This window comes from Grampus griseus (genome assembly GCF_964374135.1).
Source record: "Grampus griseus genome assembly, chromosome: 3".
NCBI lineage: Eukaryota > Metazoa > Chordata > Mammalia > Artiodactyla > Delphinidae > Grampus > Grampus griseus.
In genome coordinates this window covers 9,297,646-9,324,073 of record NC_139019.1, presented here as the reverse complement: position 1 = coordinate 9,324,073, position 26,428 = coordinate 9,297,646, and the positions used below count along the sequence as shown (strand labels likewise).

The following is a 26,428-nucleotide window of genomic DNA, read 5'->3' as shown; positions in this document are numbered from 1 at the left end:
AGTAGTCTCCTCTTATCCGAGGTTTCACTTCCACGGTTTCAGTTACCTGCAGTCAACCATGGTCTGAAACTATTTAAAAATTCCAGAAATAAGCAACTGCTGATAAGTTTTTAATCGTGTGCCGTTCTGAGCGGTGTGATGAAATCTTCACGCCCGGAAGTGAATCGCCCCTTTGTCCAGCGTGTCCCGCCCATTAGTCACTTAGTAGCCGGCTGGGTTATCGGATGGACCGTCGGGGTATCACAATGCTTGTGTCTGAGTCACCCTTATTGTATTTCATAGTGGCCTCGAAGTGCAAAAGTAGTGATGCTGGCAATTCGGATATTCTCTTGCCCTGCCTAATTTAGAAATTAAACTTTATCATAGGTACATATGTATAGGAAAACAACATACTCTACGTAGTGTTCAGTACTGCCTGCGGTTTCAGGCATCCATCGGTCATCTTGGAACGAACGCATCCCCCTCAGACAAAGGGGTACGACTCTCATGGGTTTTAAAGATGGGCATGAGTTTGGCTTTCAGATAATTGTAGCAGGAGATAAAACACAAGTCCAGAAGGTAGTAGGGTTAAAGCTCCCCTAGGTTGTCCTAGAATCACCTCTCCTCCAATAAGAATGAACTGAGTGCATCACTCCCGCGCATGCGTGGGAGAGCATGTGCCCTCCCCCACCCCGGCCCCCCCCCCCGCGCACTCCCCAGAGAGTCAGTCCCTTCTGTATCTCTGATATTGCCCGACTCCTCGCCTTAAGGCCCAAGGCCGCCTGCTTCAAACAGTTCTGGTTTTCTCTCTCCATCCATGTGTACCTTTTAATCTCTTACCCTTCTAGAAGCCGAGCGCCTTTCGCGGGGAGGGCATCCTCAGGATGGTGCTTTACCATTCTCTATGTGACTTGATCTGCTTCACCTGAATATTGATGGAGGTCCTCCCAGGGTCAGCATTGTTCCCTTCAATGAGAAACAACGTGCACACGCTCTTAATTCACAAACAAACAGTGATCAGGAATTAATTTACTATGCAAATGACAGTTATCCAACTTAAAAGTTTGGAAATTTTTTCAAATAATTGTTAAAACACAGAAATTTGAGCATAAAAGTATTCAGTACTTCACTTTGAGCAGTCCCATAACAAACGCATGTAGTATTTAAAATAATGAGAGACATTAGCTGAAAGAGCCGCTTGCCCTACACTCCATGTGGCTTTCACGCATGTTGGCTTTTTTTGTTAGAGAAAATGGATTTTAATTCATAAACTGATTTCCATCTTCAAGTGGCATACCCGCTCTGTTCAGAAGTATAGTTTTGAAGCTTAGCTTTGCAGTTACTAACTAAAAGCAAACATAAGCCGGTATTCTAATCTGATTTCCAGATATATTTTACATTCATAAGTATCAGTAGTAAAAAGGCTACTTCCATTCGTCACATGTTATGTTGAGTTTTTTTTGTTTGAGACTAAAAAACATTATCCTCTGTTTTTTATTCTCCATTCACAGTTTTTTTTCCTGTAAAGTTAGTGAGAGGCTGTAACATGCTTGGAATGTAAGGCTGGGAAATACAAACTCCAAAGCAGTCAGAAAATGTTTTTATTAATAAAAAGAGATCTTGGATATTAACTGTAGCAGTTTTTGTTTTGTTTCAGTTCTTTGTTTGCTTTTTAAGTGGCTTTATAGTCTGGATGGAGCAGATGTTTAATTTTATATTGGTTCCAAGCATGCTCAGGGCAATGAAATAAAAGTTTAAAAAAGAGAGAGAGAAGAAAAGTACATTCGTTTCTCTTTGGCAGTGGAGCCTCAGCTCCGGGGTATCTTTTCCAGATGCTCCCCTTTTTCCTTTGACTCTGAAGACGTTTTCTGATATGTGTAATCACTTATACACCCCCCATCACACGTATCCTTCACGAAGGGCATTTATAGGTGGGATGGTGTTAAATTGCTTTACCCTCCATGCCATTTTCAGGAGACTTCCCAATGCTTTGTTAAATTAACAGGAAGTAGAAATTTGTGTTTAACCCTCAGTTGTAGTTATAAGATGAACATGCATCATTTAGGATTTTCAAGCAGTTTGTCAATTTAATAATTTTCTGCAAAACTACCCTTGATATTAACTTAGTTATTGGAGTGTGTAAACACAGATGTGAAATTTTATTGTCATGTATAAACTTCACATTGAGCACAACTAGGTGTTTATAACTTGAACCTAATGAAAATGGGATCGAAAAGAAAGAAATGGCCATGTGATTCCAGGATGAGCACTTTCCTATAGGCGAGCACTAAGTCGGACTCCGTAAGCCACACAATCAGTGAAAGGAAAGGGATGCCTTGCTACAGTTTGCAGGTGAACCTCCAAACATCAGGGTCTTTTTCAAAGTCTTTTTACCCCAGGGAGTCCCCTTGCCATCTCTAGGTAGCTTTGCTACAGCTTCCATTAGGGCCGAGATGTAATGTAACAGTATCTGAGTTGCTGTCGAAACAGCTACATCTATGCAAATTAGTTTTAAAAAATCATTAGGCCACAAAAAGTCTGTCTGACAAATGAAATTTTCAAGGACCCTAGCCTACAGCCACTCTTGGCATCGTGTCTTCCAACTGTCCCCAATTTCTTCTGCTGTATCTGTTTTATACAAACACTGTTGAATCCTTGGGAGAGATCATGGGTAGTCAGAGCTGAAGGCAGTAAGTTGAGGGAATCACCTGCAGTAAGTGTTCTGAGAGCTTTGGGAGATGTGGAAGAATAAAGTTACCCAGACACGGGTTGGGGGAGAGAGAGGCTGAAGTTAAGGTAGATCTGCTTAAAATGCCAACTGTCTCCCATTCATCCCTCTTCTCCAAAAAATAAAAGGCGCTGCTATACATACGCCTACCTAGGCATGCACACACTCATGCAAGTGTGTCTGTGCCATGCGGGCATGCTTACACAGACACACACACGCTGACACACACACATGCGAGGAGCCCCGGGTTTGTCAAACATTTAGGTCCCTTGCACAGCCCTATCCTTACTCTGCCGGGCTCAGTTCTGCCTTAGAAGGACTGCTGTGCCCAGCTCCCTTTGGGTAACTGTTTTATACACTGGACTTAGCAGGGACCTTATAATTCTCCAACAGAGCTTTGCGGTTTCTTCCCCGCTGCTCACCGCAGCTTCCCTGGGCATGGCAGGCACTGCTCTCCTGTTGGCATGGTCTCGCCTTCTGCTCCCTGGGAGAAGTACCCCCAGAGGTGTCTGTCCTGAGCTTCCAGGAGGCTGTAGCTAAGAGGTAGTATGTGACCCAGAGAGGAGGAATGACCGGCTGCCCTTTGCATTATAATTTGTTCTGGAATCCCCTACAGAGTTTCTTCTGCCCCAGGCATTACACAAATACCTTTTTTCCATCTTTACTTCTGTGCCTTTCTGCTTGCTGGGCTGGAGACAGATCTAAGTAAAGGCTTCCCCTCTGGTCACCGAGTCCATGTTCCCCATCACTCCATCCTGCTCATGGTATCTGGTGGCTGGTTCTCACTCAAGTCAGTTCTCCCCTAGGAGGCTTTCCCGCCCCACTGGTCAGTTATGGCCTAGCCTGACTGACCTCCCCAGATACATCTAGGTCCCCACGGTGCACAGGGTTTGAGTCCTGAGTCTCTATTCTAACAGATTCTGCCAGCTCCATGCCTCCAGGCTGCCAGGAGTGCCCAGTCCTGTCTGAACTCAGCAGTGGACACAAGTACCAGCTTAGATTTGAGTCAGCATCCCTGCCACACATGAATCCTTTACAGCAGTAGTCAGCTTGCATCATAACAAGTGTGCATATTTCAGTCGGGTTCTCCGAGGAAACAGCTTGCGTCTCCATGTTTGCTGTGGAGTAGCAGACCAGGAAGGTCTTGCCCAGCTGAGCCCTTTGGGCAAAGACGGAGAAGGGACAGGTGTTACCTGCCTTGTGGGTCAGGGACCTCAATAGATCAGCCCACCTCCTTGCAGGCACCGTGATGCAGAGATGCTACAACATGAGCATCATTTATGATTCAGTGTCTAAAATGTTAAAGTGAGTTCTCAACCAATCACAATTATCTTTTTTTCTTTTAATGCTTTAAATATTAACCTGGAATTCTACCTTCGAAATAAGTGTGTTACAATTTAAGTCCACAATTTCCTACTTTCTTTGCTAGTTTCAGAATGAGCACCCTAGGCATAGCCTTCCTTCCATGAAGATCAGTGTTGTAAGTTATTTCCTCAAAGAGCAGAGTCCTTAGTTCATTATTCCCAGCAAGTGAAAAGTGTGTCATTGTCATTATCTCCATGTTGGGATGAGAAGGGAACATTGAAAGGCTAACATCATATGTCCCAAACCAAAAGTTCTTTCTTATTTAAATAGAATCAATTATTAGAATACCAATACATGCTTTCTCCAAGCCAATTACATGTATTTATAAAATTAGATATTATCCAGGCTTGCCTATTCTGAGAATAATTTAAACCTTTAATTGGAGAGTATAAATAAGATGAAATGTCCTCAGACCTCAAACTTACTAACTTTTAGGAGTGAAGGTCAGAATATGATTTCATAAAACCACAACTCTAACAAAACATCCCTTTGTAAAAAGAATTAGAGGTATTATAGGGTGTCAGTGTGATATATCTGTAAATATATATATGTATATATGTATTTAAAGGCATAGTCCATATTTTAAACTATAGCCTTGTTTTAAAAAATACAGTACAGTGTTCTGCTTTTATCTTTAAAATGAATGTCCATGTGATTTGTCTTGAGATGTTTCCATCGAGGAAAATGTGCCCATCTGAAATGGAGAAAACTTAAGCTATGAAAAATTGCTTATTATGGAACATACCAACCAACTCCATAATTAATAAATAGTTGTAAAATATTCGAGTTATCTCTGTGGGGTAATTTTAAATAAGAATTTTTGAGCTATGAATATAGTAGTTGCGTAGTCTCAAAAAGAACACTAAAACATAGGTCTTTTTTTTTAAGAATATCTTTCTAACAGCTAAGTTTAAATAGAGGATTCATGATATATTTGTCTTCCTTGTACACTAACTTGATAACAATCATTATATTCTTTTCTAGGTTGAAATGATTAAAAGTTGTGACTCCTCTGAGTCTAATTAATTTTAATGATGAAAATTTATATACTATAAATTTCTAATTTTGCATACACTTTTAAAAGTTGTAAAATTCTACAAGGCTCCATCGACTCCTCTCATCTCAGATATACCAGGCTTCCTCATTTGCCCTTCCTTTCATTTTGTGGGTACCATCTTCCATCGTGAGCCATCATTAATCATACTTTCCCCAGCCAGTGCTGATAGGACAGATTTCCCATTTACGTTGTATAGCAGATATTTGATATTATCTTCTGTTGTGAACATTAACCCATAAGCTCCTTAAGGGCAGGGACAGTGTCATAGTCATCTGTGTAGCCACAATGCTCAACCCAGCACATAGTTAGTGCTCAAGAAACCCCTCCTGGATTAATTTGGAAGCTCTGTTCCAGATTTATCCTTATTAAGCTGCACATCTGCTCTCAAACATACTCCTCAGATAATAACCACTGTTCTCCTTTTAGTTGCTAAGAGAGAGGACTAGAGCAGCGGTGGACTTACTCCGGTTCAGTGACTGCTCATCTGTCTCTGATTTCAGAGTCGGAGCTTGCTAAGTGAAAGTATGTTAACCCTTCTGTAGAGAATACCTGAACACTATTGCAAGGATTAGAATGGGCAAAGAGATCTCATTACCACCTCAAACAGTATAAACCCAGCTTGAATTCTAGGCCAACTTTTTGTCTTTTTCAACTCTTCCTTTTCTACTTCATTACTTTCAATGCCATCACCATCACCACCTCCACCACCATCACTATTACCACCTCCATCACCATCACCATCACCATCACCACCATCATCACACCATCACCACCATCACCTCCTCTACCACCATCACCATCACCACCTCCATCGTCATCACCCCTCCACCACCATCACCATCACCACCCCCACCTGCATCACCATCTCCAGTTCCACCACCATCACCATCACTGCCTCCACCACCATCACTATCACCACCATCATCACACCATCACCACCATTACCACCTCTACCACCACCACCATCATCACACCATCACCACCATCACCTCCTATACTACCATCACCATCACCATTACCACCACCATCACCATCACTATCACCACCATCATCAAACCATCACCACCATCACCGCCTCTACCACCATCACCATCACCACCCCCACCTCCATCACCATCTCCAATTCCACCACCATCACCATCACCACCACTACCACAGTCTTCACCACCACCACAGTCTTCACCACCACCATACCAGTAGCTACCTGGAATCAATGTGTTACCTTATATAACTTTATCTGATATAAACAACTTAACATAGTTTTTAGATAAATTGATGCATGTTTTCCTGTAATAAAATCAAGGATACCTTCCATTGAATGACATGTTTTATTATCACAAAGCATAATTCACTTGGAAAAATAATTGACAATGCTATCTAAATATTGCCATGAGGAGCAACTCAATATCAAAGATCACAAAACTTGTTTTTGCAAGATATTTTTCAGAATGCAAATGGATGATGCAAACATTTCTAATAGCAATTCCATGTAGTTTAATGATATTGTGGATCTAATTACTCTGAGCAAGATCCAAAGAAATGATGACCTTCAATATCTTCTCATAAATATTTTTTTCAGTCTCTAGGAGATGATAGTTAAAAGTTGTTCTTAATCATTTGCAGTGCTTATATGTTTTACGTATATTTTGATTATTTTTCTCTTACAAACTTTGGAGTCTAAGTAGTGCCTTTGATCCTTGAGTAGACAAGGATTTGTTTGCTGTTTTTATTTTTTAATAACAATGTGAATCCTGACTCACAGATAGTTTGTTAGATATCATGTATTGTAGATATAGAGTTGGCAGGAAACTGAAAATCCAATGCCTTGAATTTTGTGATTGAACATCAGTTTTCCTATCTCGACACCTAGAAACAAAAACACAAGGATTTTCCTTGAGTCTAAGACACAGAATATCTACAACCCACTCTTCTTAGAACTCTAAGCTCTTCTTTACTCCATGCTGAAAATCTAAGTGCTTGGGAATTTGTTGAGGTTAGCTAAGAGATATAATACTCACCCAACTTTACAGGTGTTATAAACTCCACCTGTCTATAACGTTCAGTCACAGGATTGTGTACCTGAACCTCATTAGCTCAGACCCCAGAAGAGAGCTTGTCTTTTAACGTTATCATCCTTAGAGTTTATATGAGAAACTAGTATGGAAAGCATATCAGCAAATCCTACCACCTTGCTCTTATGTCATTTGCTCTCTTATTCTGTCATTTTCCTTAAATCTGTTGGTGATGGGGCCAAGCAGATGGTTGTTGAGTAGGGCAGTGACATGAATCCCTACTGCTGGGTAGGAACACTAATCTGACAGCAGTGACATGATGGATTGGAATAAATAGCCTGGTTTGGGATAAACAGAGGTGGTGAGAACAGCCAGATTATTGTGGTATTTCAAGTTAGAAATGATGTGGGATTTTAAGCTAGACCTAATGAACCAGAATTGTGACAATAGAGTCCAATTAGGATGATACTGGATCCTGAGTTCCCATTATTGCAAGTTGGGGTGAGGAAACTGGGCTTCGCAGAGTAGCATGGTGTGGAGAGAGGGGTGGAAATTACTAGATAGATAAGAGCTCGTCCCATGGATTGAGTTCATCCCACTCTTCAACCATACTGATGCTACCATCTTCAACCTACAAACACAATACAACGGATATACTTACTAACATGGATGACTAGAGCTTTATGGCCTTAGACTCTGGTAACAGAGAAAAGAGTTTGCCCTTGAGGCAGTGTGTAAATGTTAACATCCACTGTTAACTGTACATGTCCGTTGGCTGCAGGTTCTCAAAGTCTTTTTACACATTCTGTTTATAATTGCGTAAGCTTGCTCCTAGCAGGACACACGGTAGACAACTCACGTCAGGGGGAAACAGCAAAGACAAATGCCAACTGGATTTTAAAAAGAAGTATTAGTCATAGAAAACAGATGAATTAAAAGGTGCCATTAAAAGTGAAATGTAGGCATCAGTAGACTAAGGGTCACAAAAAGATGAAGATTAGAAGTAAAAAGAATAAAGAATGGTTGTGGGCATCAGTACTACTTCTGATACCTTCTAAATTCTTCGGGTTCTTTACAACTTTGCAACTTTTAGTAGCTTTATTTATGTGTTTGTTCCCATGCATGACCCAATTGGGAAATACAATAACAAAAACTATGAACTGGCATTTCAAAAAAACAACATGCAAGTAGCTCGTATGCTCATAAGAAGAGGTTTAATTAAACGGAATGCCAACGGAAGGAGACACTGTGTTTGGTATTGGATCTCCAAAGATGAAAATGATTGCTGGCATGCAGCGTTGGCTAGGGCTTGCAAAACGGGCACTATTGGTGAAAGTGTCATGACTACCATCTTTCTGGAGAGCATTTTGGCAATATGCCTCAGTATTTAAAATGTAAAGACTCTCTATCCAGCAATTCAAGTTTTAGGAATTTATATTGAGGAGCCACTAAGAAAAATCTTCAGAGCAGATGAGTTAATATATAGAATGTATTTAAAATATTCTCTGGCACACAGTAGGAGCCTATGTGAGCCAAAGGAAAAAGAAATTCAGAAATGATCTAAATGTCCATCAGTACCCAATTGGATGAGAACAGTCCATCAAATAGAACATTACCAGGCATTAAAAATTAAGATGTGTCTAGATATTTGTTGATATCAAAATATATCCATGACATATGTTGAGTGCAAAAAACATGTTAAACAGCACTTGTGCTGTGGTTCTGTTTCTGTAAAGTGACACACGTGAGTGCATGATAAGCACAGAGAAATGTACAGAAAAGTGTTCCCTCAAATCTGAATATCTCTTGGTAGATTTTTTTTTCCCTTTATCCTTCATCCTTTTTTAATAGACAGTTTTTAAGGTTACCTCGTGTTAATTTTATAATCAGAAAAAAAATAGCTATTGTTTTCTTAGAAAACTTCAAAATATATAGCAAGACATGCACTTCGGGAAACTTAAAATCTGATAAAAATTAACTATACTGTAAAAGAGAATTCATTTTATAGTCTATATATCCATACAGAGAAATTGCTAATGTCAAAAAAATAGATGCATTCTAAAATTTGGTTTGAAATAGACAAAGCCTAGAAACTCCAAAGTTTTGGCATGATGACTCAGGAAAAGTTGCCTTCAATTCTCAGGAAACAGTGTAGTTTTTACACTAACCTAACGGTTAGTCAACAGATAAATGCACCACATTTGTTCAGCATATTCAACAGTATCTCTAAAAGTCATTTTATCAATTTTGTAATTTTACCTGAAGGAATAATACTGAATGTCACATAGCATTTAAATAAGCAAGATTGTCACTTTTCCTAAATTGTTTTCTGAAAATCCTATTACGTTTTACATTCCAGTCATAATAGAGGCTTTGGCATTATGCATGCTTTGCCACGCTGTGGTTCTGTTGCTACTGCTTTGATTCGGGAAATACCGAAAATAAGTGATTTTATCCCCTCATGTCATTTGTTCTACCTAAAGTCACTGAATACATGCTGTAATGATCGTCTGGATAACGCGTTTTCATTTGTCCTCAGTCAACCCACCATGGACCTAAAACAGATGCTTTTAAGTGAGAACTGCGGCTGTTTCTCATGAACGCGCGTAACAAAAGAACTTGAACTTTCAGATTACCTGTGATTAAAACAAAACAAAACAAAAACAGTAACTAACAGAGGAAGGTGTCAGCTCAGACTCTTGGGAGCAGTGTTTCCCAAGGTTAACCGTTTGTGCAGCTACATTTTTTCTAGTGCTTTTCTTCTTTGTGCCAAAATGCCTTCACCACCAGACTCTAAATGTAGGCGTGCTTAGGACCAGCCCTGGGCTTTCGGTTCTTGGTTTGAACGCTATTTCTGTGACGTCATCTAGTCCCACAGTGTCAAATCCCATCTAGATTTCTCTCTCGAGTGCTGTGCTCCAGACTCCTGCATCCAGCTGCCTCTTGACATCGCCACCGGGTGTCTAATTGGCATCTCAAAGATAGCACACCCCAGGCTGCAATCTGCGCTTGCCCTCCAGACCTCTGTGTCCTCCAGTCGCCTCACCCCTGTTGCACAAGGCCGGAATATCTCTATTTCCTCAGCCCCTCCACCCAGCCCATCTGCCAGGTCTAGCTTGACCACCTCCGTCTCTGCCGACCTGATCATGTCTCCCCTGGAAATCCGAAGTAGGCTTCTCACTGGTCTGCTCACTCCTTGTCTCATTTCAGCCCATTCTCTGCTGAAAACCTCCAGAATGGTGTCTTTAAAAACCAGCTGTCTTTTAGGGGCGATGGAAATGTTTTGGAATGGATAGACGTGATGGTTGCGCATCACGGAGAATGCCCTAAATGCCGCTGATTGTATACTTTAAAATGGTTACTTGTATGTTATATGAATTTCATCTTAATAATGTAAAGAAAAATTGTTAAGTTACCCTTGTAGCTGGGCAAACAATTGGGAATTTATGTTGCACTTCGTTTTTTTTTTTTTTGCGGTACGCCGGCCTCTCACTGCTGTGGCCTCTCCCGTTGTGGAGCACAGGCTCCGGACGCGCAGGCTCAGCGGCCCTGGCTCATGGGCCCAGCCGCTCCGCGGCATGTGGGATCTTTCCGGACCAGGGCATGAACCCGTGTCCCCTGCATCGGCAGGCGGACTCTCAACCACTGCACCACCAGGGAAGCCCTGCACTTCGGTTTTTCATGCTGTAGATGCACTAGGAAAGAATGAAACCTTGTAAAACAAAGATCCAATCATGACAGTTACCTGCTAAGTGATGTCCCTCTGCACTTATTGATTCAAACAGAAACTTCTGATCGTGGCCTCCAAGACCCTTTTTAAGATGTGCGCCCCCCCCTCCCCGCTCACCTGCTCTCATCAGGGTGCCGGCAGGACACGGAAGGCACATTCAGCTAGGATGCTGGAGAGACTTATATGAAGGGACTCTTTTCCAAGATGTGGACAGCACTAAGGGACCGAGCCAGAGGTGGTCAGGCAGATAGTGGCTATTATCAGTGGAAGCAGTGGGAGGAAACAGTGTTTCCAGAGCCCAGTAGATCAGGAGCCTTGGACTGGGGGTGCTCTAGTGACTAAGGGTCTCAGCCCTACAGGTATAACCGAGGAGGGGGGAGCATGGGGAACAGAAACACCCCAGCCCTCTCACCTCGTGCCTCCTGACCGCCCACAGATTTCTCCATTGGCTGAAACCAACTGCATGTTTGAGGGCATGGGTTCCTGGGGGGTTCAGCACAAGGGCACAGGTGATATTTTTAAAGAGCAATGTGAATCCTGACTACAGACAGTATTAGACATCATAGTGCTGGACTTCCCTGGTGGCACAGTGGTTAAGAATCCACCTGCCAATGCAGGGGACACGGGTTTGAGCCCTGGCCCGGGAAGATCCCACATGCTGCAGAGCAACTAAGCCCGTGCACCGCAACTACTGAGCTTGTGCTCTAGAGACCACGAGCCACAACTACTGAGCCCGTGTGCCACAACTATGAGCCTGCGCTCTAGAGCCCGTATGCCACAACTACTGAGCCCGTGCGCCTAGAGCTGGTGCTCCGCAACAAGAGAAGCCGCCGCAATGAGAAGCCTGTGCACCGCAACGAAGAGTAGCCCCCGCTCGCCGCAACTAGAGAAAGCCTGCGCGTAGCAATGAAGACCCAACGCAGCCAAAAAACAACTAAAAAAAAAAAGACGTCATAGTGCTGTAGACACGGATTTGGTAGGAAAGTGAACATCAAATGCCTTGACTTTATCATTGAACAACAGTTTTCCTATCTAGACACGTAAAAGACAAAAGCACAGGGATTTTCCTTGGATCCTAAACACAGAACACCTACATCCCACTCTCTTCTCATAGTCTTGACGTAAACGATATTGTCTTTTCTGAAAATCACTTAGTGCAGAGGGAGAAGATGGCATGCCCATTACCCCACCCCAGACGCTGTCTAACCACACAGACCTTCCTTGTGTTTCCTAAAGAGGATGTTCTCTCTGTCTGATTTGACTTTTGCAAGCCCTTTTGACGCGCTACTCTCAGTAGCTCCACCAAAGCTCCTTGACACTTGAGACCTCTGCTGCCGCATTTTCATTGCTGTCTCCCCAGCTCAGCTCCAATAAAATGGCTGAATTTTGTGAAATTGAATTCTTAGGTGGCTTGCTCGCTCTAAGGCTTGAAACAGTTCTTCCAGACAAAGAATATTCTATTGACTGGATGGACAAATAATCAAATGAATGAACAAATAAAGGATTGAATGATGCTGCTGGGTCATGATGATGTTTGGGTACCAAGATCTCAAAGTATGAGGCTCATTAATCACTTTCCTTTAGTCATAACTGGTAGTTTTTCTGTGTTCTTCAGCGAGAAGTCATCATGGAAGAAACTGACCGTAACTCAGTTAAATTCACCAAGGCTAAGATACAATAAATTCCAGTAATTCTTCACTCTGGCTACTTTCAAAAATATGCTGGTGTCAGGGCCCACCCGAGACCACTTATATCAGAATTTCCAGAGACGGAGACTGTGCATCAGTATTATTCTTAGTTTCCCCATGGTGGATAGCATGACAACTACTGTTCTAATGTAAGACTATGATTGTCCAAGTGGTAAGTATCCATTTGATTGTTGAGAAATGTATTTTTTTACTCGATGACATTTTAGTGGGTATCTACCATTCAATTAGGTCCATGGACGTTGACTGTTACCCGTTCACACCTGCAGGCATTTGCTTTCTCTTTCTGGACACCTGGATGCCTTGCTCAGATTCCCTGGATAATTCTTCTCGTCCTTCAAGGGCTCATTAAAGACCCCTCCCCCATATAGCCTTTCTGATCCCCTCCTTGGTGATCTTTCCTAACCTGAATTTTCATGGCATATCATCTCTGGCAGTTAATGGGTTTTATTGTATACAACTCTATAGTGTAAATTTCAGTTTTCATCAGGCAAGTGTACATTTGATCTTCCCAAGCAGACTCTGCTTTATTTACTATATACTACCCAGAGCTCCTAGCAATACCTTGTTTTTAGGCACTCAGAATGTCTGCTGAAAACTTAAAACTGTAGAAATGACACAAAGAAATGCACATTTTCCCAAATCTCTGATTTGGGTAATCGATTTTCTTGAGCAATATAAGAGAGAAGAAAATATGTTTGAAGGAAAATATGCAATAATGAATGTTCGAACTTGGAGTTATGCAAGTGAAACTCAGAAATATAAATTTGAGATTGATCATCAGAGATTATAATTGCGTCTTAATGTTCTAATTCACTGTCATCATATTTTCCATGAAAAATAACCTCTGAATGGAGTCTCTCTAAGAGGCAAGATAATTTGGAGTGTGAGAGCCTGTATTTATAGCCCAGCTCTGTCTCTCTTGTTTGTTACCTGTCCTTGGGAGATTGTGTAACCTCTTAAATCTTTAGTTATGAATCTGTAAAATGAAATCAATAGCAGTACCTCCCTCCCAGGCTTGGGTTAAGGATTTAATAAAACAGTACATGTGACCTGATACTGTCCCTATAAATGAGGGCTTATGATTACCATTAGTATCATTATGATGGAACACCAGTGTCAGACAATTTTGATGTAACTGAAAATAAGACCTAGTTTTAAAATGAATATGGTGGACAGAGGAAGGATTGAGTTTTTTAAACTACCCTTCATCTCAGTCTGATTTTTCGTTCAGTATTTTCCATGGACGATTATAGCTATGTGTGTATAATATTTTTAGTAGAGGTCAGCAGAATTAAATGCTTGCAAGAAAAATTATTTGTAAAAGTTGTTTCAAAACTGAATGTTCTTCATTCTATGAACTGAAATGACTTCCTGAAATTTCTCAAGTTATATGACCTGAGGCTAAAAAGGAACTGGCAAGAGATGAAAAGGAGAACATTCTCTCCTGTTCATGTATTCTGCTTCAAAGGACTGCATGCCACACCACCTCTCTCCAATTTCAAGGAGCAGATTTGTATGTCTGACATTTGTCTGATTGTTCATATATATCATAGTCAGACTCATCTGACCTTCACTTTCACCTACAAGTGCAATGCCATTGGATGAGGGACTCACTTTCTCTGTGTCTGTTTCCTCATCTGTAAAATGGAGTTGGTTGAAGTTTACCTGAGTTAATACATACTGGGTGATCAGCAAAGACCCGAGTGTATAACAAGAACTCAAAAATGTTAGGTATTTTTGGCTATTATTATTCTTGTTTGTTTCAGTGTGATCTTATTTGGATGCCTGACTCAGCCACGCTCTGTGAAAATTTGGGATCTTTGTACATCATCCTATCCCAGTAACTTCATTCGTTTACTTGTTCATTCATTCAATTACTCATCCATTCAGGAAGGCACCTATTGCAAGCTTACCAGAAACTAAATTCTCTTCAATCCTGATTATGTGAGAGCTGAATTAAAACTTCAGTCTCTGGTTCCCAGCTGTTTTTACTCTACCCATCTGTGTCTTCATCAAGACTGCTTTTTTTTGAGAGCCATAGGAACTAAGGGTGTGCTTTTTAAATAAAATTTTCATTGAAGTGTAGTTGCTTTACAGTATTATACGTTACATGTATACAATACAGTGATTCACAATTTTTAAAGGTTATACTCCATTTCTAGTTTTTAGAAAATATTGGCTGTGTTCCCTGTGTTGTACAGTATATCCTTGTAGCTTATTTTATACCTAATAGTTTGTACCAGAAATTATGGTGGTTTACTTCCCACATTTTTCCCCAGTCATTATATAATGAGAATGTTTGCCTTTGACTCTCTCTCCCTGCACGCACGTGTATGTGCGCACACACACACAAACACACACACAGTCTGTCCATCAGTCTGTCTCTCTTTTACTCCCTCCCTCTCTCTCTCTCTTTTCTCAGTCATTTACGAAAGGCCCAAACATAAGCTACTTTATGTAATACATATACTTTGAGGGCACAAAACTGCCAAGAAACACAACCAAAGTAATAAGAAATTATTTTTATTAGCACGTATAAGAATATGGTAATTGTCAGAAAAAGGACATCATCTTTAACTGCCGTCACTTTTAGAAAAAGAGGCCCAGGGCCAGTTTCCAGAGATTATAAAATTTAGCCTGGGTGCTTTGGTGACATTTTTCCAAGGTTCTGGCATATCCAAGGTCATTGGGGAAGGCTATAGTTTCAAGCAAGCCCACTTTTATATTCCCAATTTGATCACTTGGGAATTGAGAAATAGAGAATTCTATGGTTCACTTACAAAATGCTGTGATCAGACATGAACCCATGACTGTCACAGATGGTTACTATCAGACACTGACATCTGTAGGGGAGGAGATTTTTTTTCCTGTGCCCATCTTAGGTTGCCCAGCTGAGGTCCTGTAATTTACACAGGCAGAAGACAGATTAACAAGAGAAAAACAGAAGTTTATTAACATGTGCATGACACATACCTATGGGAGCATCCGGTGATGAATAACCCAAAGAGGTGGGTAGACCTTGGGCTCATATACCATCTTAGGCTAAACAAGGGAAAAGGAGTGTGGACTTCTAGGAGGGGGAGAGAAGTTATGGGAAGATGACTCGGAAAAGTATGGTAAACAAGGATTGTATGTTTAGGTTTGTTATGCAAATTTAAGTCAGTGCCTTCTTCATTGATGAGTTGTTAAGAATATTCCTCTTCCTGGTATAAGAGAGGTAGACTTCTTGACCAATGGAAATTTCCTTTATAAAAGGAGAACTTATGCTGATTTGAGAGCTCTTCCTGCCTCTGTTGGTGCTCATTGGCCTTTAACTCAGAATTATGCATACGCCACAGAGGCATATTTCAGGGTGGCACATTCAGTGTCCTTCACATCCAAGCTATTTTCAACTACAATTTAATTTTTTTAAAAAAATTACCCTGGGAAGAGCTTCCCCATTCTTAGACAGGTGCTACATTGCCTTGTCCCAGCTGGAGACAAGACTCAATTCCCATGAGTAGAATCTGACCTGTTATTCCTTTGTTGTAAACACTTAATAGAAGAATTCTAAAGAAACTAGAATCTGCAGACCACAACATAGACACACCTGAGTCTTGATTCTTTCTTCAAAAAAAGTTAGTCATCATCTTTTGTCTGTAAAATTACTTTGTTTTAAATGACATTAATTCAGGCTCTGAAAAAACAGTAAAGGTCAGTTTCTCAACTACTCATCAAAAATTTAAGCGAACGTGGGCCTTTTTTGTTCATCTATACCAGCTTGATTTAAACTTTTAATATAAGCTGCTGGTGCTAAAATTTAAATATGAGAGTGTTGCTGGGATCAGTTTTGGCTTTGGAACAAGCCAACACCTCAACATTGATGGCTGTATCTCGTAACACAGTTGATTTAGAACTTCAGGAATTAAAATGTCTCGGGGGGCCCAGGTGGATTTAATCGGCTTAAACCAGAATTTCCCTGGTGTGTAATAGCGAAGATCTGAATTGCTTTCTGGTGTAAAGAATAGCCCATTCTTCATCCATCCTGAAGTTAAGCATATTCTGTACATATTTTGAAAATAAGCAAGGATAAATCTGTTTGATCTCCCAGTGTTTCTGCATATGTGATTATTTTTAAAAGAATTCTGTATTTGGACCAGAAGCCGTAGGTGGCAACAGTAGGGTGACAGTGTATAGTTATTGACCGTGACAACCCAGTTCTTCTGCCTGCTCACCACAGACATTTACCAGCCCCTGCAGCCCTCTGATCTGGTCATCATCTCTGTGAGACTCTCAACTTACAATGATTCGGTGAGTTAGATTCTAAAAGGATTAACCCTCACCTAAGCCCCAAGGTCATCGCAGTTTCCTCCCTGGGACTATTAAAGAGGAGAACTCAGAGGTCACTTTTCTGGTCAGCCAACTCCCGGGACCCCTAAAAGAAAACTTGAGGAGTTTTGGCTTAAGGAACTACCCATTTTTTATTTTTTTAAAATTATTTTTCGATGGTCTCAGGTTTATTATAAATTGGTGGGATCATTTATTGTCAAAGAATGAATTGCTCTTGAGAGAAGGTTTACAAAGGAAGACAAAAGTTCAAATAGAACTTATTTCCCCACACATATCCTGAAAATACTTATATTCCATTGATAAAATCCATTAAGGCTCTGTCACTATATCCATCACCCTACTCTAATTTTCTGAAACATTAATATATACAATTATTTTTAAAAATTCCTAAGAATCTGAAAAAAATAGATATATGTCTATGTATAACCGAATCACTTTGCTGTACATCGGAAACTAACACAACATTGTAAATCAACTATACTCCAATATAAAATAAAATGTTTTAAAATAAAGAAAAAATAAAATTTCCTATGATGCAAGACACTAGGTATTAAAATAAAATTCTTTTTCTTTGTTTAATGCACTCATAACCATCTTTATTACATGTATTTTTAAACACTTCCCTGCATGCATTACACACACATTTCTTATCACACCCATTACCTGAAATAACACACTTATCCAAGTGACGTTTACATAACATACTTTTAAAAAATAATTTCTATTGTTTTAATGAGATCTAATTGACATATAACATTGTGTGAGTTTAAGGTGTACAATGTGTTGATTTGATTCACCTTTATATTACAATATGATTACCATCTTTGTGTTAGTTAACACTTCTGTCATGTCACGTAATTATCATCTTTTTTGTGGTGAGAGCAGTTAAGATCTAGTCTCTTAGCACCTTTGAAGTTCATAATACAGTAATGTTGACTGTGATCACTGTGCTGTGCATTAGATCTCCAGGACTTATTTAACCATGAGTTGCAAGTTTGTACCTTAAACAATATCTCCCCAATTCTCTGACCCCAATCCCCTGGTAACCACCATTCCATTCTCTGTTTTTATGAGTTTGGCTATTTTAGATTCCACATGAGTGATATCATACAGTATTTGTCTTTCTCTTAGCATAATACCCTCAGGGTCCATCTGCGTTGTCCAAATGGCAGAATTTCCTTCTTTTTCATGACTGAATAATATTCCATTGTACCACATCTTCATTTTCAGTCCATCTGTGGAGGGACATTTAGGTTGTTTCCATATTTTGGTTATTGTGAAGAATGCTGCACCAACATACGTTCCTACCAACAGTGCACAAAGGTTTCCTTTTCTCTACATCCACGTCAGCACTAGTTATCTCTTGTCTTGATGGTTAGGCGTTCTAATGGGTAGGAGGCAATATTTCATTGTGATTTTGATTTGCATTTTCCCGATGAGTAGTGATGCTAAGCATCTTGTTATGTACCTGTTGGCCATTTGGGTATCTTCCTTAGAAAAATGTCTACTCAGTTCCTCTATTTTTTAATCAGATTGTTTATTCTTTTTTTTTGTTATTGAGATGTATGATTTTCTTCTATATTTTAGAGGTGAACCCCTTTTCTGATCTATGATTTGCAATTATCTTCTCCCATTTCATAGGTTGCCTTGTCATTTTGTTATTGTTTTTGTTGCGCAGAAGCTTTTTAGTTTTGATGTAGTCCCACCTGATTATTGCTTTGAACTATCCATTATTACAGCAACATTTTCGTAAACTTTAGCATTGTCTCAAGATCAATGCTTTTATTTTTAAAAGCATTAAGTGAGTGTGATTTATTAATCTTTTGAGGCTATCACATATACCGTCTGGAAGGATTCTCAAAACAATTCTAATTCAACAATTGCACCTTGAAGGTCATGATATCTGAGGGACAAGGTGAGAGTATTTATGTGATGCACGCAAATACTCATATTACAGTGTGCACACACACATAGACACATGCTTGTGTGTGCATGTGCACATATGTACACTCACGTACATACTGTTGCATGTTTGTATATTCATACACACATGTGCTCACACACAAATGCACACAGTACAAGTTCAGGGCCCCAGTTTTTTTTGTTTGTTTTGTTTCTTTTTTTTTTTTTTTTTTTTTGCGGTACGCGGGCCTCTCACTGTTGGGGCCCCTCCCATCACGGAGCACAGGCACCGGATGCGCAGGCTCAGCGGTCATGGCTCACAGGCCCAGCCGCTCCGCGGCATGTGGGATCTTCCCAGACCAGGGCACGAACCCGTGTCCCCTGCATCGGCAGGCGGACTCTCAACCACTGCGCCACCAGGGAAGCCCTGCATCTGCTATTTTATTCTTTCAAATCATTACTTCATTTTGCTAACAGTAGAATACTCTTAAAATGTTCACTGCTTGGAGCACGCATCATCCTATAAAGGTCATATCAGCCAATTATTCATTCTTGTAATCATTTAACACCGATTAGGTGAGCACCTAATGTGTGTCAGAGCATATTCTGTGTGCTGTACGTGTTCTGTATGCTCTGAACACTCAGGGTCCTTGCCTTCATGTCTTGGCTGGGACCTGGTGGGGAAGAGCAGTGAGAAAATGAAAAAAAAGCAAGTAATGAAAAAGCATGGGAACAGGGCGCTGGGGGAAGGAGAGAAATAGGTGAGGGAGAGGGTAAGAGATATGAACTTTCAGTTACAAAATAAATGAGCTGCAGGTATGAAACGTACAGTATCGAGAATATAGTCAATAATTAGGTAATATTTTTGTATGGTGACAGACGACAATAGGCTTATATGGTGATCATTTCAAAATGTATGGAAATATCACATCACTGTGTTGTAGGTCAATTATATTTCAGAAACAAACTCATAGAAGAAGATCAGATTTGTGGTTACCAGCAGCAGAGGATGGGAGAAGGGGGAATTGGATGAAGACAGTCAAAAGATACAAACTTCCAGTTATAAGTACTAGGGTTATAACATACAACATGATAAACGTAGTTAACACTGCTGTACGTTATATGTGGAAGTCGTTAAGAGACTAAATCCTAAGAGTTCTCATTACAAGAAAATTTTTTTTTCTATTTTATTAATGTTGTGTCTTTACGAGGTGATGGATGTTCACTCAACCTATTGTGGTCATCATTTCATGGTGTGTGTAAGTCGGATCATTATGCTGGACACCTTAAATTCACACAGTGCTGCCTGTCGATAACATCTGCATCAAACAGGGGGAACAAAGAAAAAGCATGGGAAATATGAGACGGTGATGCAGTCTCTGCTGAAAATTAAAATAGGAGATCTGAGAGCAAGAGTCTGGGAAGGTAGTTTAGACCGATCCGAAAAAGCTTGTCTGAGTTTAGCACATTTAAGGTATATGTGAACCGAAAGAAGGATCAGCCTTGGAGAGTGTTCCAAACGGAGAGAGCAGCAAGTCCAAGAAATGTGAGTTACCAACCAGCTTGTTGTCCAAGGAGAAGAAATAAGGCGACAATGACAAGAGCGTAATGAGTTACGGCGATGGCGGAGCCGTGAGGGCAGGGACTTTTTGTTTTGTTCACTCATGTTCCCACTGTATCCAACAGAGCCTGGTCCTTAATGTGCGCAGACTGGGTAAATGAATGAACGGAAGGATCTGATTCAAAATGAATTTAGAGAAGGAGGGAAGAGGGCCTGATCATGAAGCTACAGTCAGAAGTTTAATTGTATTTGAAGCATGACAGACTATTTTAAGGGATGCGTGGTAGACTGAACAATGGACCCCCGAAGGTGTCCACGGTCCTAAATCTCAGAGCCTGTGGATGTTATCTTCCATGGTAAAAGGGACTGTGCAGATGGGATTAAGTTAAGGATCTTGAAATGCGGGAGACGATCCTGGATTATCTAGCCAGGCTCAATGTCATCACAAGTGTCCTTGTAACAGGGAGGGAGGGGGATCAGTCAGAGAAGAGGATTTGGTCGTGGATGCTGAGGTTGCAGTGATGCAGGCTTCAAGCCATGGAGCGTGGGCAGCCTTTAGAAGCTTAAAAAGACAGGGGGGCTTCCCTGGTGGCGCAGTGGTTGAGAGTCCACCTGCTGATGCAGGGGACACGTGTTCGTGCCCTGGTCCGGGAAGATCCCACATGCCGCGGAGCGGCTGGGCCCGTGAGCCATGGCTGCTGAGCCTGCACGTCCGGAGCCTGTGCTCTGCAACGGGAGAGGCCACAACAGTGAGAGGCCCGTGTACCGCAATAAACTAAAACAAAAACAAACAAACAAACAAAAAGATAGACAAGGAAATTCTCCCCTGGAGCCTCCAGAAGGAGCACTGCCTGCTGGTCCATTATAGACTTCAGACCTCCAGAACTGTAAGATAACAAATGTGCCTTATTTTAAGCACTGCACTTGCAGTAACTTGTTACAGCAGCAATAGGAAACTAATACAACATTATTCCAAATTAAAGAAAGCGTTTGGCCATCTCATAAGTCACAAACATGAAGAGGGATGCCTTTTTAAAAGGTAAATATCATTTGTCACCTAAATTAAAATGCATTTTAAATTTAGTTACAAGGTTGAGCTGGATTCCCTTCCTGTATCTCCTGTACTCTCACAGTAGACCTTAGGAGAGGATGGAGGGCTTGTAGGGAAGGAGAAAAGCAGTGAATCTAAGTCAGAATGAGAGGCGTAATTAGGAATAAAGTGCTGTAAAGGGAAAAGTGTCCAGCAGACAGAGGGAAAGGAGAGGGAAGGGAAAGGAAGGGACATTAATTACCGTTGCTGCATAACAAATTACAGCCCCCCCCCCATTTAACAATTTAAAACAACAGACGTTTATCCCATACAGTGTCTGAGTGAACCCAGGAGTGGCAGGTTTGCGTGTTTCTGGCTCAGGGTCCCACGCGGATGAGGCTGTATCGTCTGAAGGCTTGACTCGGGCTGGAGGGTCCACTTCCAAGACGGCTCCCTGCTGGCTACTGGCGGGAGGCCTCCATTCCTCTCCCCATAGGCCTCTTCTCGTACTGCTTGAGGGTCCTCACAGGGTGACGGCAGGCTCCCCCTCCGACAGGCAACCCCAGACACAGCTGGGCGGGAGCAGCAGTACCTCTTCCCTGACCTCGTCTCGGAAGTCACTCAGTTACCGCCTCCGTATTCTGCGGGTCAGAAGCGAGGCACTAAGTGCAGCCCTCACTCAGGGGAAGAAGGGTCGGGCTCCTGCGTTTGAAGGGAATGCCAGAAAACCACCCCAGAAGAAGGAGAGGGAGAAGTGAAGAGAAATTTGAGCAAAACACCTATTTCTCCTCTGTTCACAGAGAATGCCTAGATACGTCCGTTTTTCTCCACTAATCTGTCTCCCTTCATTGGGGACTAACGGATGTGTGTGTGTGAATGTCTGTGTGTGAGCGTGTGTGTGTGTGTGTCAGTGTATGTGTCTGAGTTTGTATATGTGTGAATGTGTAAATATGTTGTGTGTGTGTAGGTGTGAGTGTGTTTGTATGTGTGAGTATATGTAATGTGTGTGTGAATGTGTGTGTGTAGATGTGAATGTGGATGTGTGTGGATGTGTGTGTGAATGTGTGTGTAGATGTGAGTGTGTGGATGTGTGTGCATAGATGTGAGTGTGTGGATGTGTGTGAGTGTGAATGTGTGTGCATAGATGTGAGTGTGTGGATGTGTGTGAGTGTGAATGTGTGTGCATAGATGTGAGTGTGTGTGTGAGTGTGTGAATGTGTATGCATAGATGTGAGTGTGGGGCGTGTGTATGTGGGTGTGCATAGATGTGTGTGTGTGAATGTGTATGTGCATAGATGTGAGTGTGGGATGTGTGTGTATGTGTATGTGAGAATGTGTGTGTGCATAGGTGTGAGGGTGGGGTGTGTGTATGTGAGTGTGTGAATGTGTGTGCGTAGATGTGAGTGTGTGTGTGTGTGTGTGTCTGGCAAGACAGGTGTAGGCTTCCCAGCTGTTTCCCACTTTTGACTCCTGCCAGACGTTTATCTCAGCGTCCCCAGAGACTGCTGATTCTACACTCAAGCTTGTCTCTGTGTCCAGATAATCTAACCAAAACTCCAGGTTTGGAGGGCACCCTGCAACTAACTGGTTTGCTGAATTCCCCCAAAAGAAGTTCTGCCATGTTGCATCCACTTGACCAAGTCCTCATCCAAGCAGACGTGGTAAAAATGCCCCTGACCAGAGATCCGCTGCGTTTCTTGTAAGTCCAGGAAGCACACGTGGGCTGCAGATAGAAACTGGGATAGAAAGTTCAGAGATTTGGGTCAAGTACTGTGGTAAGTTCATTGGAATGTGAAACACAGATGGAGCCGTCTGGAAAGGCAGAGGGAATGTGAATAGGAAACTTCTCTCCATGCCTGATTTGGAATTAGGTTACACTAATTGATGAATTAATGAGAAAGGTAATGCAGAGAACAGCCCGATAAAGAGTTACCTGAAAGGCCATCTTCTTTCCCATCCTTTTCACTTCTCGTCAGATATTAGATTAGGCCTTTACCTTTTCTTGATTTTCCCCCTTTCCTTTCCTACCTCTTTTCTGTTTGTTAGGAAACAGTAAAAATTGTTTTATTATCATAGAATGCCTTTAGATTCTTTAAATTCATTGCATGGAAAAATGCAAAAGTCTTTTACTATTTAGTCTTTGGAGGAAATGTATTTTATAGCAAAATATGCCACCCATATTTTAAAACTTTTACAAGCCTCAGTTTTCATGTATTGGCATTTTCAAATCAGGATTTAGGAACGAAAAAAAATTGTTTTGTGTCTGCATAGGTGTGTTGTGTACTTAGAAAAACAGAATAACCTATAATGGAAAAGAATCAGAAAAAATATATATATAAGTGAATCACTTTGATGTACACCTGAAACTAATGCAAATATTGTAAGTCAACTATACCTTAGTTAAAAAAAGAAAAACAGACAAAAACCCTTTAATGTGATATTTTTAAAAGTTATCCTCAAATATGGTGTAAATAGTAATTTCATTTAAATGTGCTTTTTTTTAGCAAAGTTGTTTTTTTTTTTTTTGGCTGCCTTGGGTCTTTGTTGTTGCACGCTGGCAGCCAGCGGTGGCTACTCTTCATTGCGATACACAGGCTTCTCATCATGGTGGCTTCTCTTGTTGCAGAGCAAGGGCTCTAGGCGCACGGGCTTCAGTAGTTATGGTGCATGGACTCAGTAGTTGTGGCACACGGGCTTAGTTGCTCCAAGGCATATGGGCTCTTCCCAGACCAGGGCTCGAACCTGTGTTCCCTGCATTGGCAAGTGGATTCTTAACCACTGCACCACCAGAGAAGTCCTAAATGTGCTTTTTTTAAGCTGAAAACTGATTATTTTACTAGGAAAAGGAATACTGTTGTTAGACTACAAGTGAATGAAAGTATTCATTTTGATTATTTTGATTACCCAAAATCCTGTAAAACGTTTCCTAATGGAATGAATAAAAATAAAGCTTCATATATTATTTAATTCAAAATAAATGCATATGATAATACTCCTAGCATTTCACATCTGTCCAAGTCAGAATATATTTTGAGCAGCTTCTGTTACCAATAAGCATTTTTTTATACAGTCAATTTAGGGTTCTAATGGCAAGGTAAACACACACACAGAAATGTGTAGGAAATGATCCACATACTAACACAGAGGTGCACAAGATTTTTCTGTAAAAGGCCAGACAGTAAATTGTTTAGGCTTGTGAGCCATACTGTCTCTGTCACAAAATCTCAAGCTTTTCCCTTGTAGGACAGAGGCAGCCATAGATAATATGTAAGTGAACAGGCAGGGCCATGTTCCAATAAAACTTTATTTACGAAAACAGGCAGGCAGGATTCGCCCTCAGTCCAATCCTCTGTACTGAAGGACTGATTTATACATTCTCAGCACCAAAACCATATTATTTCCTTTGCATTTACCTAAATAAAATTCCCAGCAAATGTTCTTTTGAAAGACCAGTGGAAAAGTTTGTCTCTAAAGTCACATTTTTTATAGAACTGATTTAAAACTGTTATTTTAGTTATTAACAAGCAAATATCATTAACTTTCAGGTTAGTGTTATTAATGCCTTTGGATAGTTCAACATGTGCAATGCAAGAAACTAATAAAACAAATTTCAGAAATAAGTGAGTTCTGTTTATTCATAACATGGTAAATGAAACACAACGTCATTTTAAAATCTATTGAAAGCTTATTAAACAAGTAAAGTGGAAGTTGTGTTTCTAAAGATGACTATGATATTTTATTCTCAGTATCTGAAGTGATGGTGTCTATTTAGGTTAGTCTTGAGGAAAATGCAGTCTTTCTTTCATACGAAAAGAGAATATTATTCTTTGCTGTAGTTTTTTTTACCTTTAGGTGTACAATTTTGAACAACAAGAAGTAACTATTTTAAAAGCATCTTCAAATGATATTATAATGTGTATGTAATTCTTAAGACCTTTTCTAAAGTTAATTCCACTTTAAAGTCTCTTTGTCTATTGTTGACACGCCCTCCCCTTTCTCCTGCTTTCTTTGTTGTTAACAATCTGTAGGCCCTCCATGAACATCGTTTTCAGAGAAAAGCTTACAGAACGGTCACAAGTGACACTAAATTTACATTTCGTGTTGGGCTTGTTATCATCAGACCTGATACTCGATTCTTGAAAGGTCCTGTACAGTGATGGCTGGTTCTATATGGAAACTAAGTGAATCAAACAGACCACAGGTGCATATTGAGGTCCTGGATAAAACAAAGATGTCTCACTAGTCTATTTCAGATGTCTTAATAGCCCATTTCAGATAACTTTCACAGCTCTTTGGTCTTGGTTAGAATTTGGGTACTTGGGTCCATTGTACTAATTGTGGATGGAAGCCTGGTTGGTATCCTCAATTCCATCAGCGCTCTCAACCTCAGTTACTCTCCACGATGGAACCAAGATAATCATGTTACAGTTCCTCTGCGTACTTGTCAGATTTTCACAGCACGTTTGTAATGGCTTCACACAGATGGTCTAAAATGAAGGGCACGCCCTAGCACACGTGCTTACACCATCTTTGTCTCTCCTGCCTGTGCTTTTAACTGGGGAAAACAGTGGCCGTCCAAAAGCTCTGTTTGTGTGTATCTTGCAGGAGTCCTTTGGAACCTTTCATCTTGCGATGCACTCAAAATGCCAATCATACAGGACACCCTGGCCGTGTTGACCAATGCCGTGATCATCCCCCACTCAGGCTGGGAAAATTCACCTCTTCAGGACGATCGGAAAATACAGCTGCATTCCTCACAGGTGCTGCGAAATGCCACTGGATGCCTAAGGTGAGTCCCGTGTTGTTGCTACCTCCCTCTGTCAACGGGTGCTTTTTGTTTCTGTAACTTTAATTGCTGTTTTGCTAAGGATCAGAGCGTTTTGGAATACTGATACGGCAACAGTGCAAAAAGCTGGTGAAGATCATTTCTAACGAGGTACTGAAGATGCCTATGCATCTTCCACCGTCCTCTACCTACCCCAGTAGTTGACTTATTTAACATGTTTTCTTAGGCCTTAGGCAAAGA

The 26,428-nt window shown here is 40.9% G+C and overlaps 1 protein-coding gene across 2 annotated transcripts in view; it reads left to right on the top strand.

Annotated features, from left to right (window-relative positions):
• CTNND2 (catenin delta 2) overlaps window positions 1–26,428 on the top strand; it is a gene marked incomplete at its 5' end in the record, with an annotated part of 935,921 nt that overhangs the window by 726,454 nt on the left and 183,039 nt on the right. For both annotated transcript variants that reach the window (XM_082650874.1, XM_082650873.1), the window contains one exon: window positions 26,008–26,191. In XM_082650874.1, coding sequence (XP_082507000.1) covers window positions 26,008–26,191 — 184 coding nt within the window. The remainder of the gene's footprint in view (window positions 1–26,007; window positions 26,192–26,428) is intronic.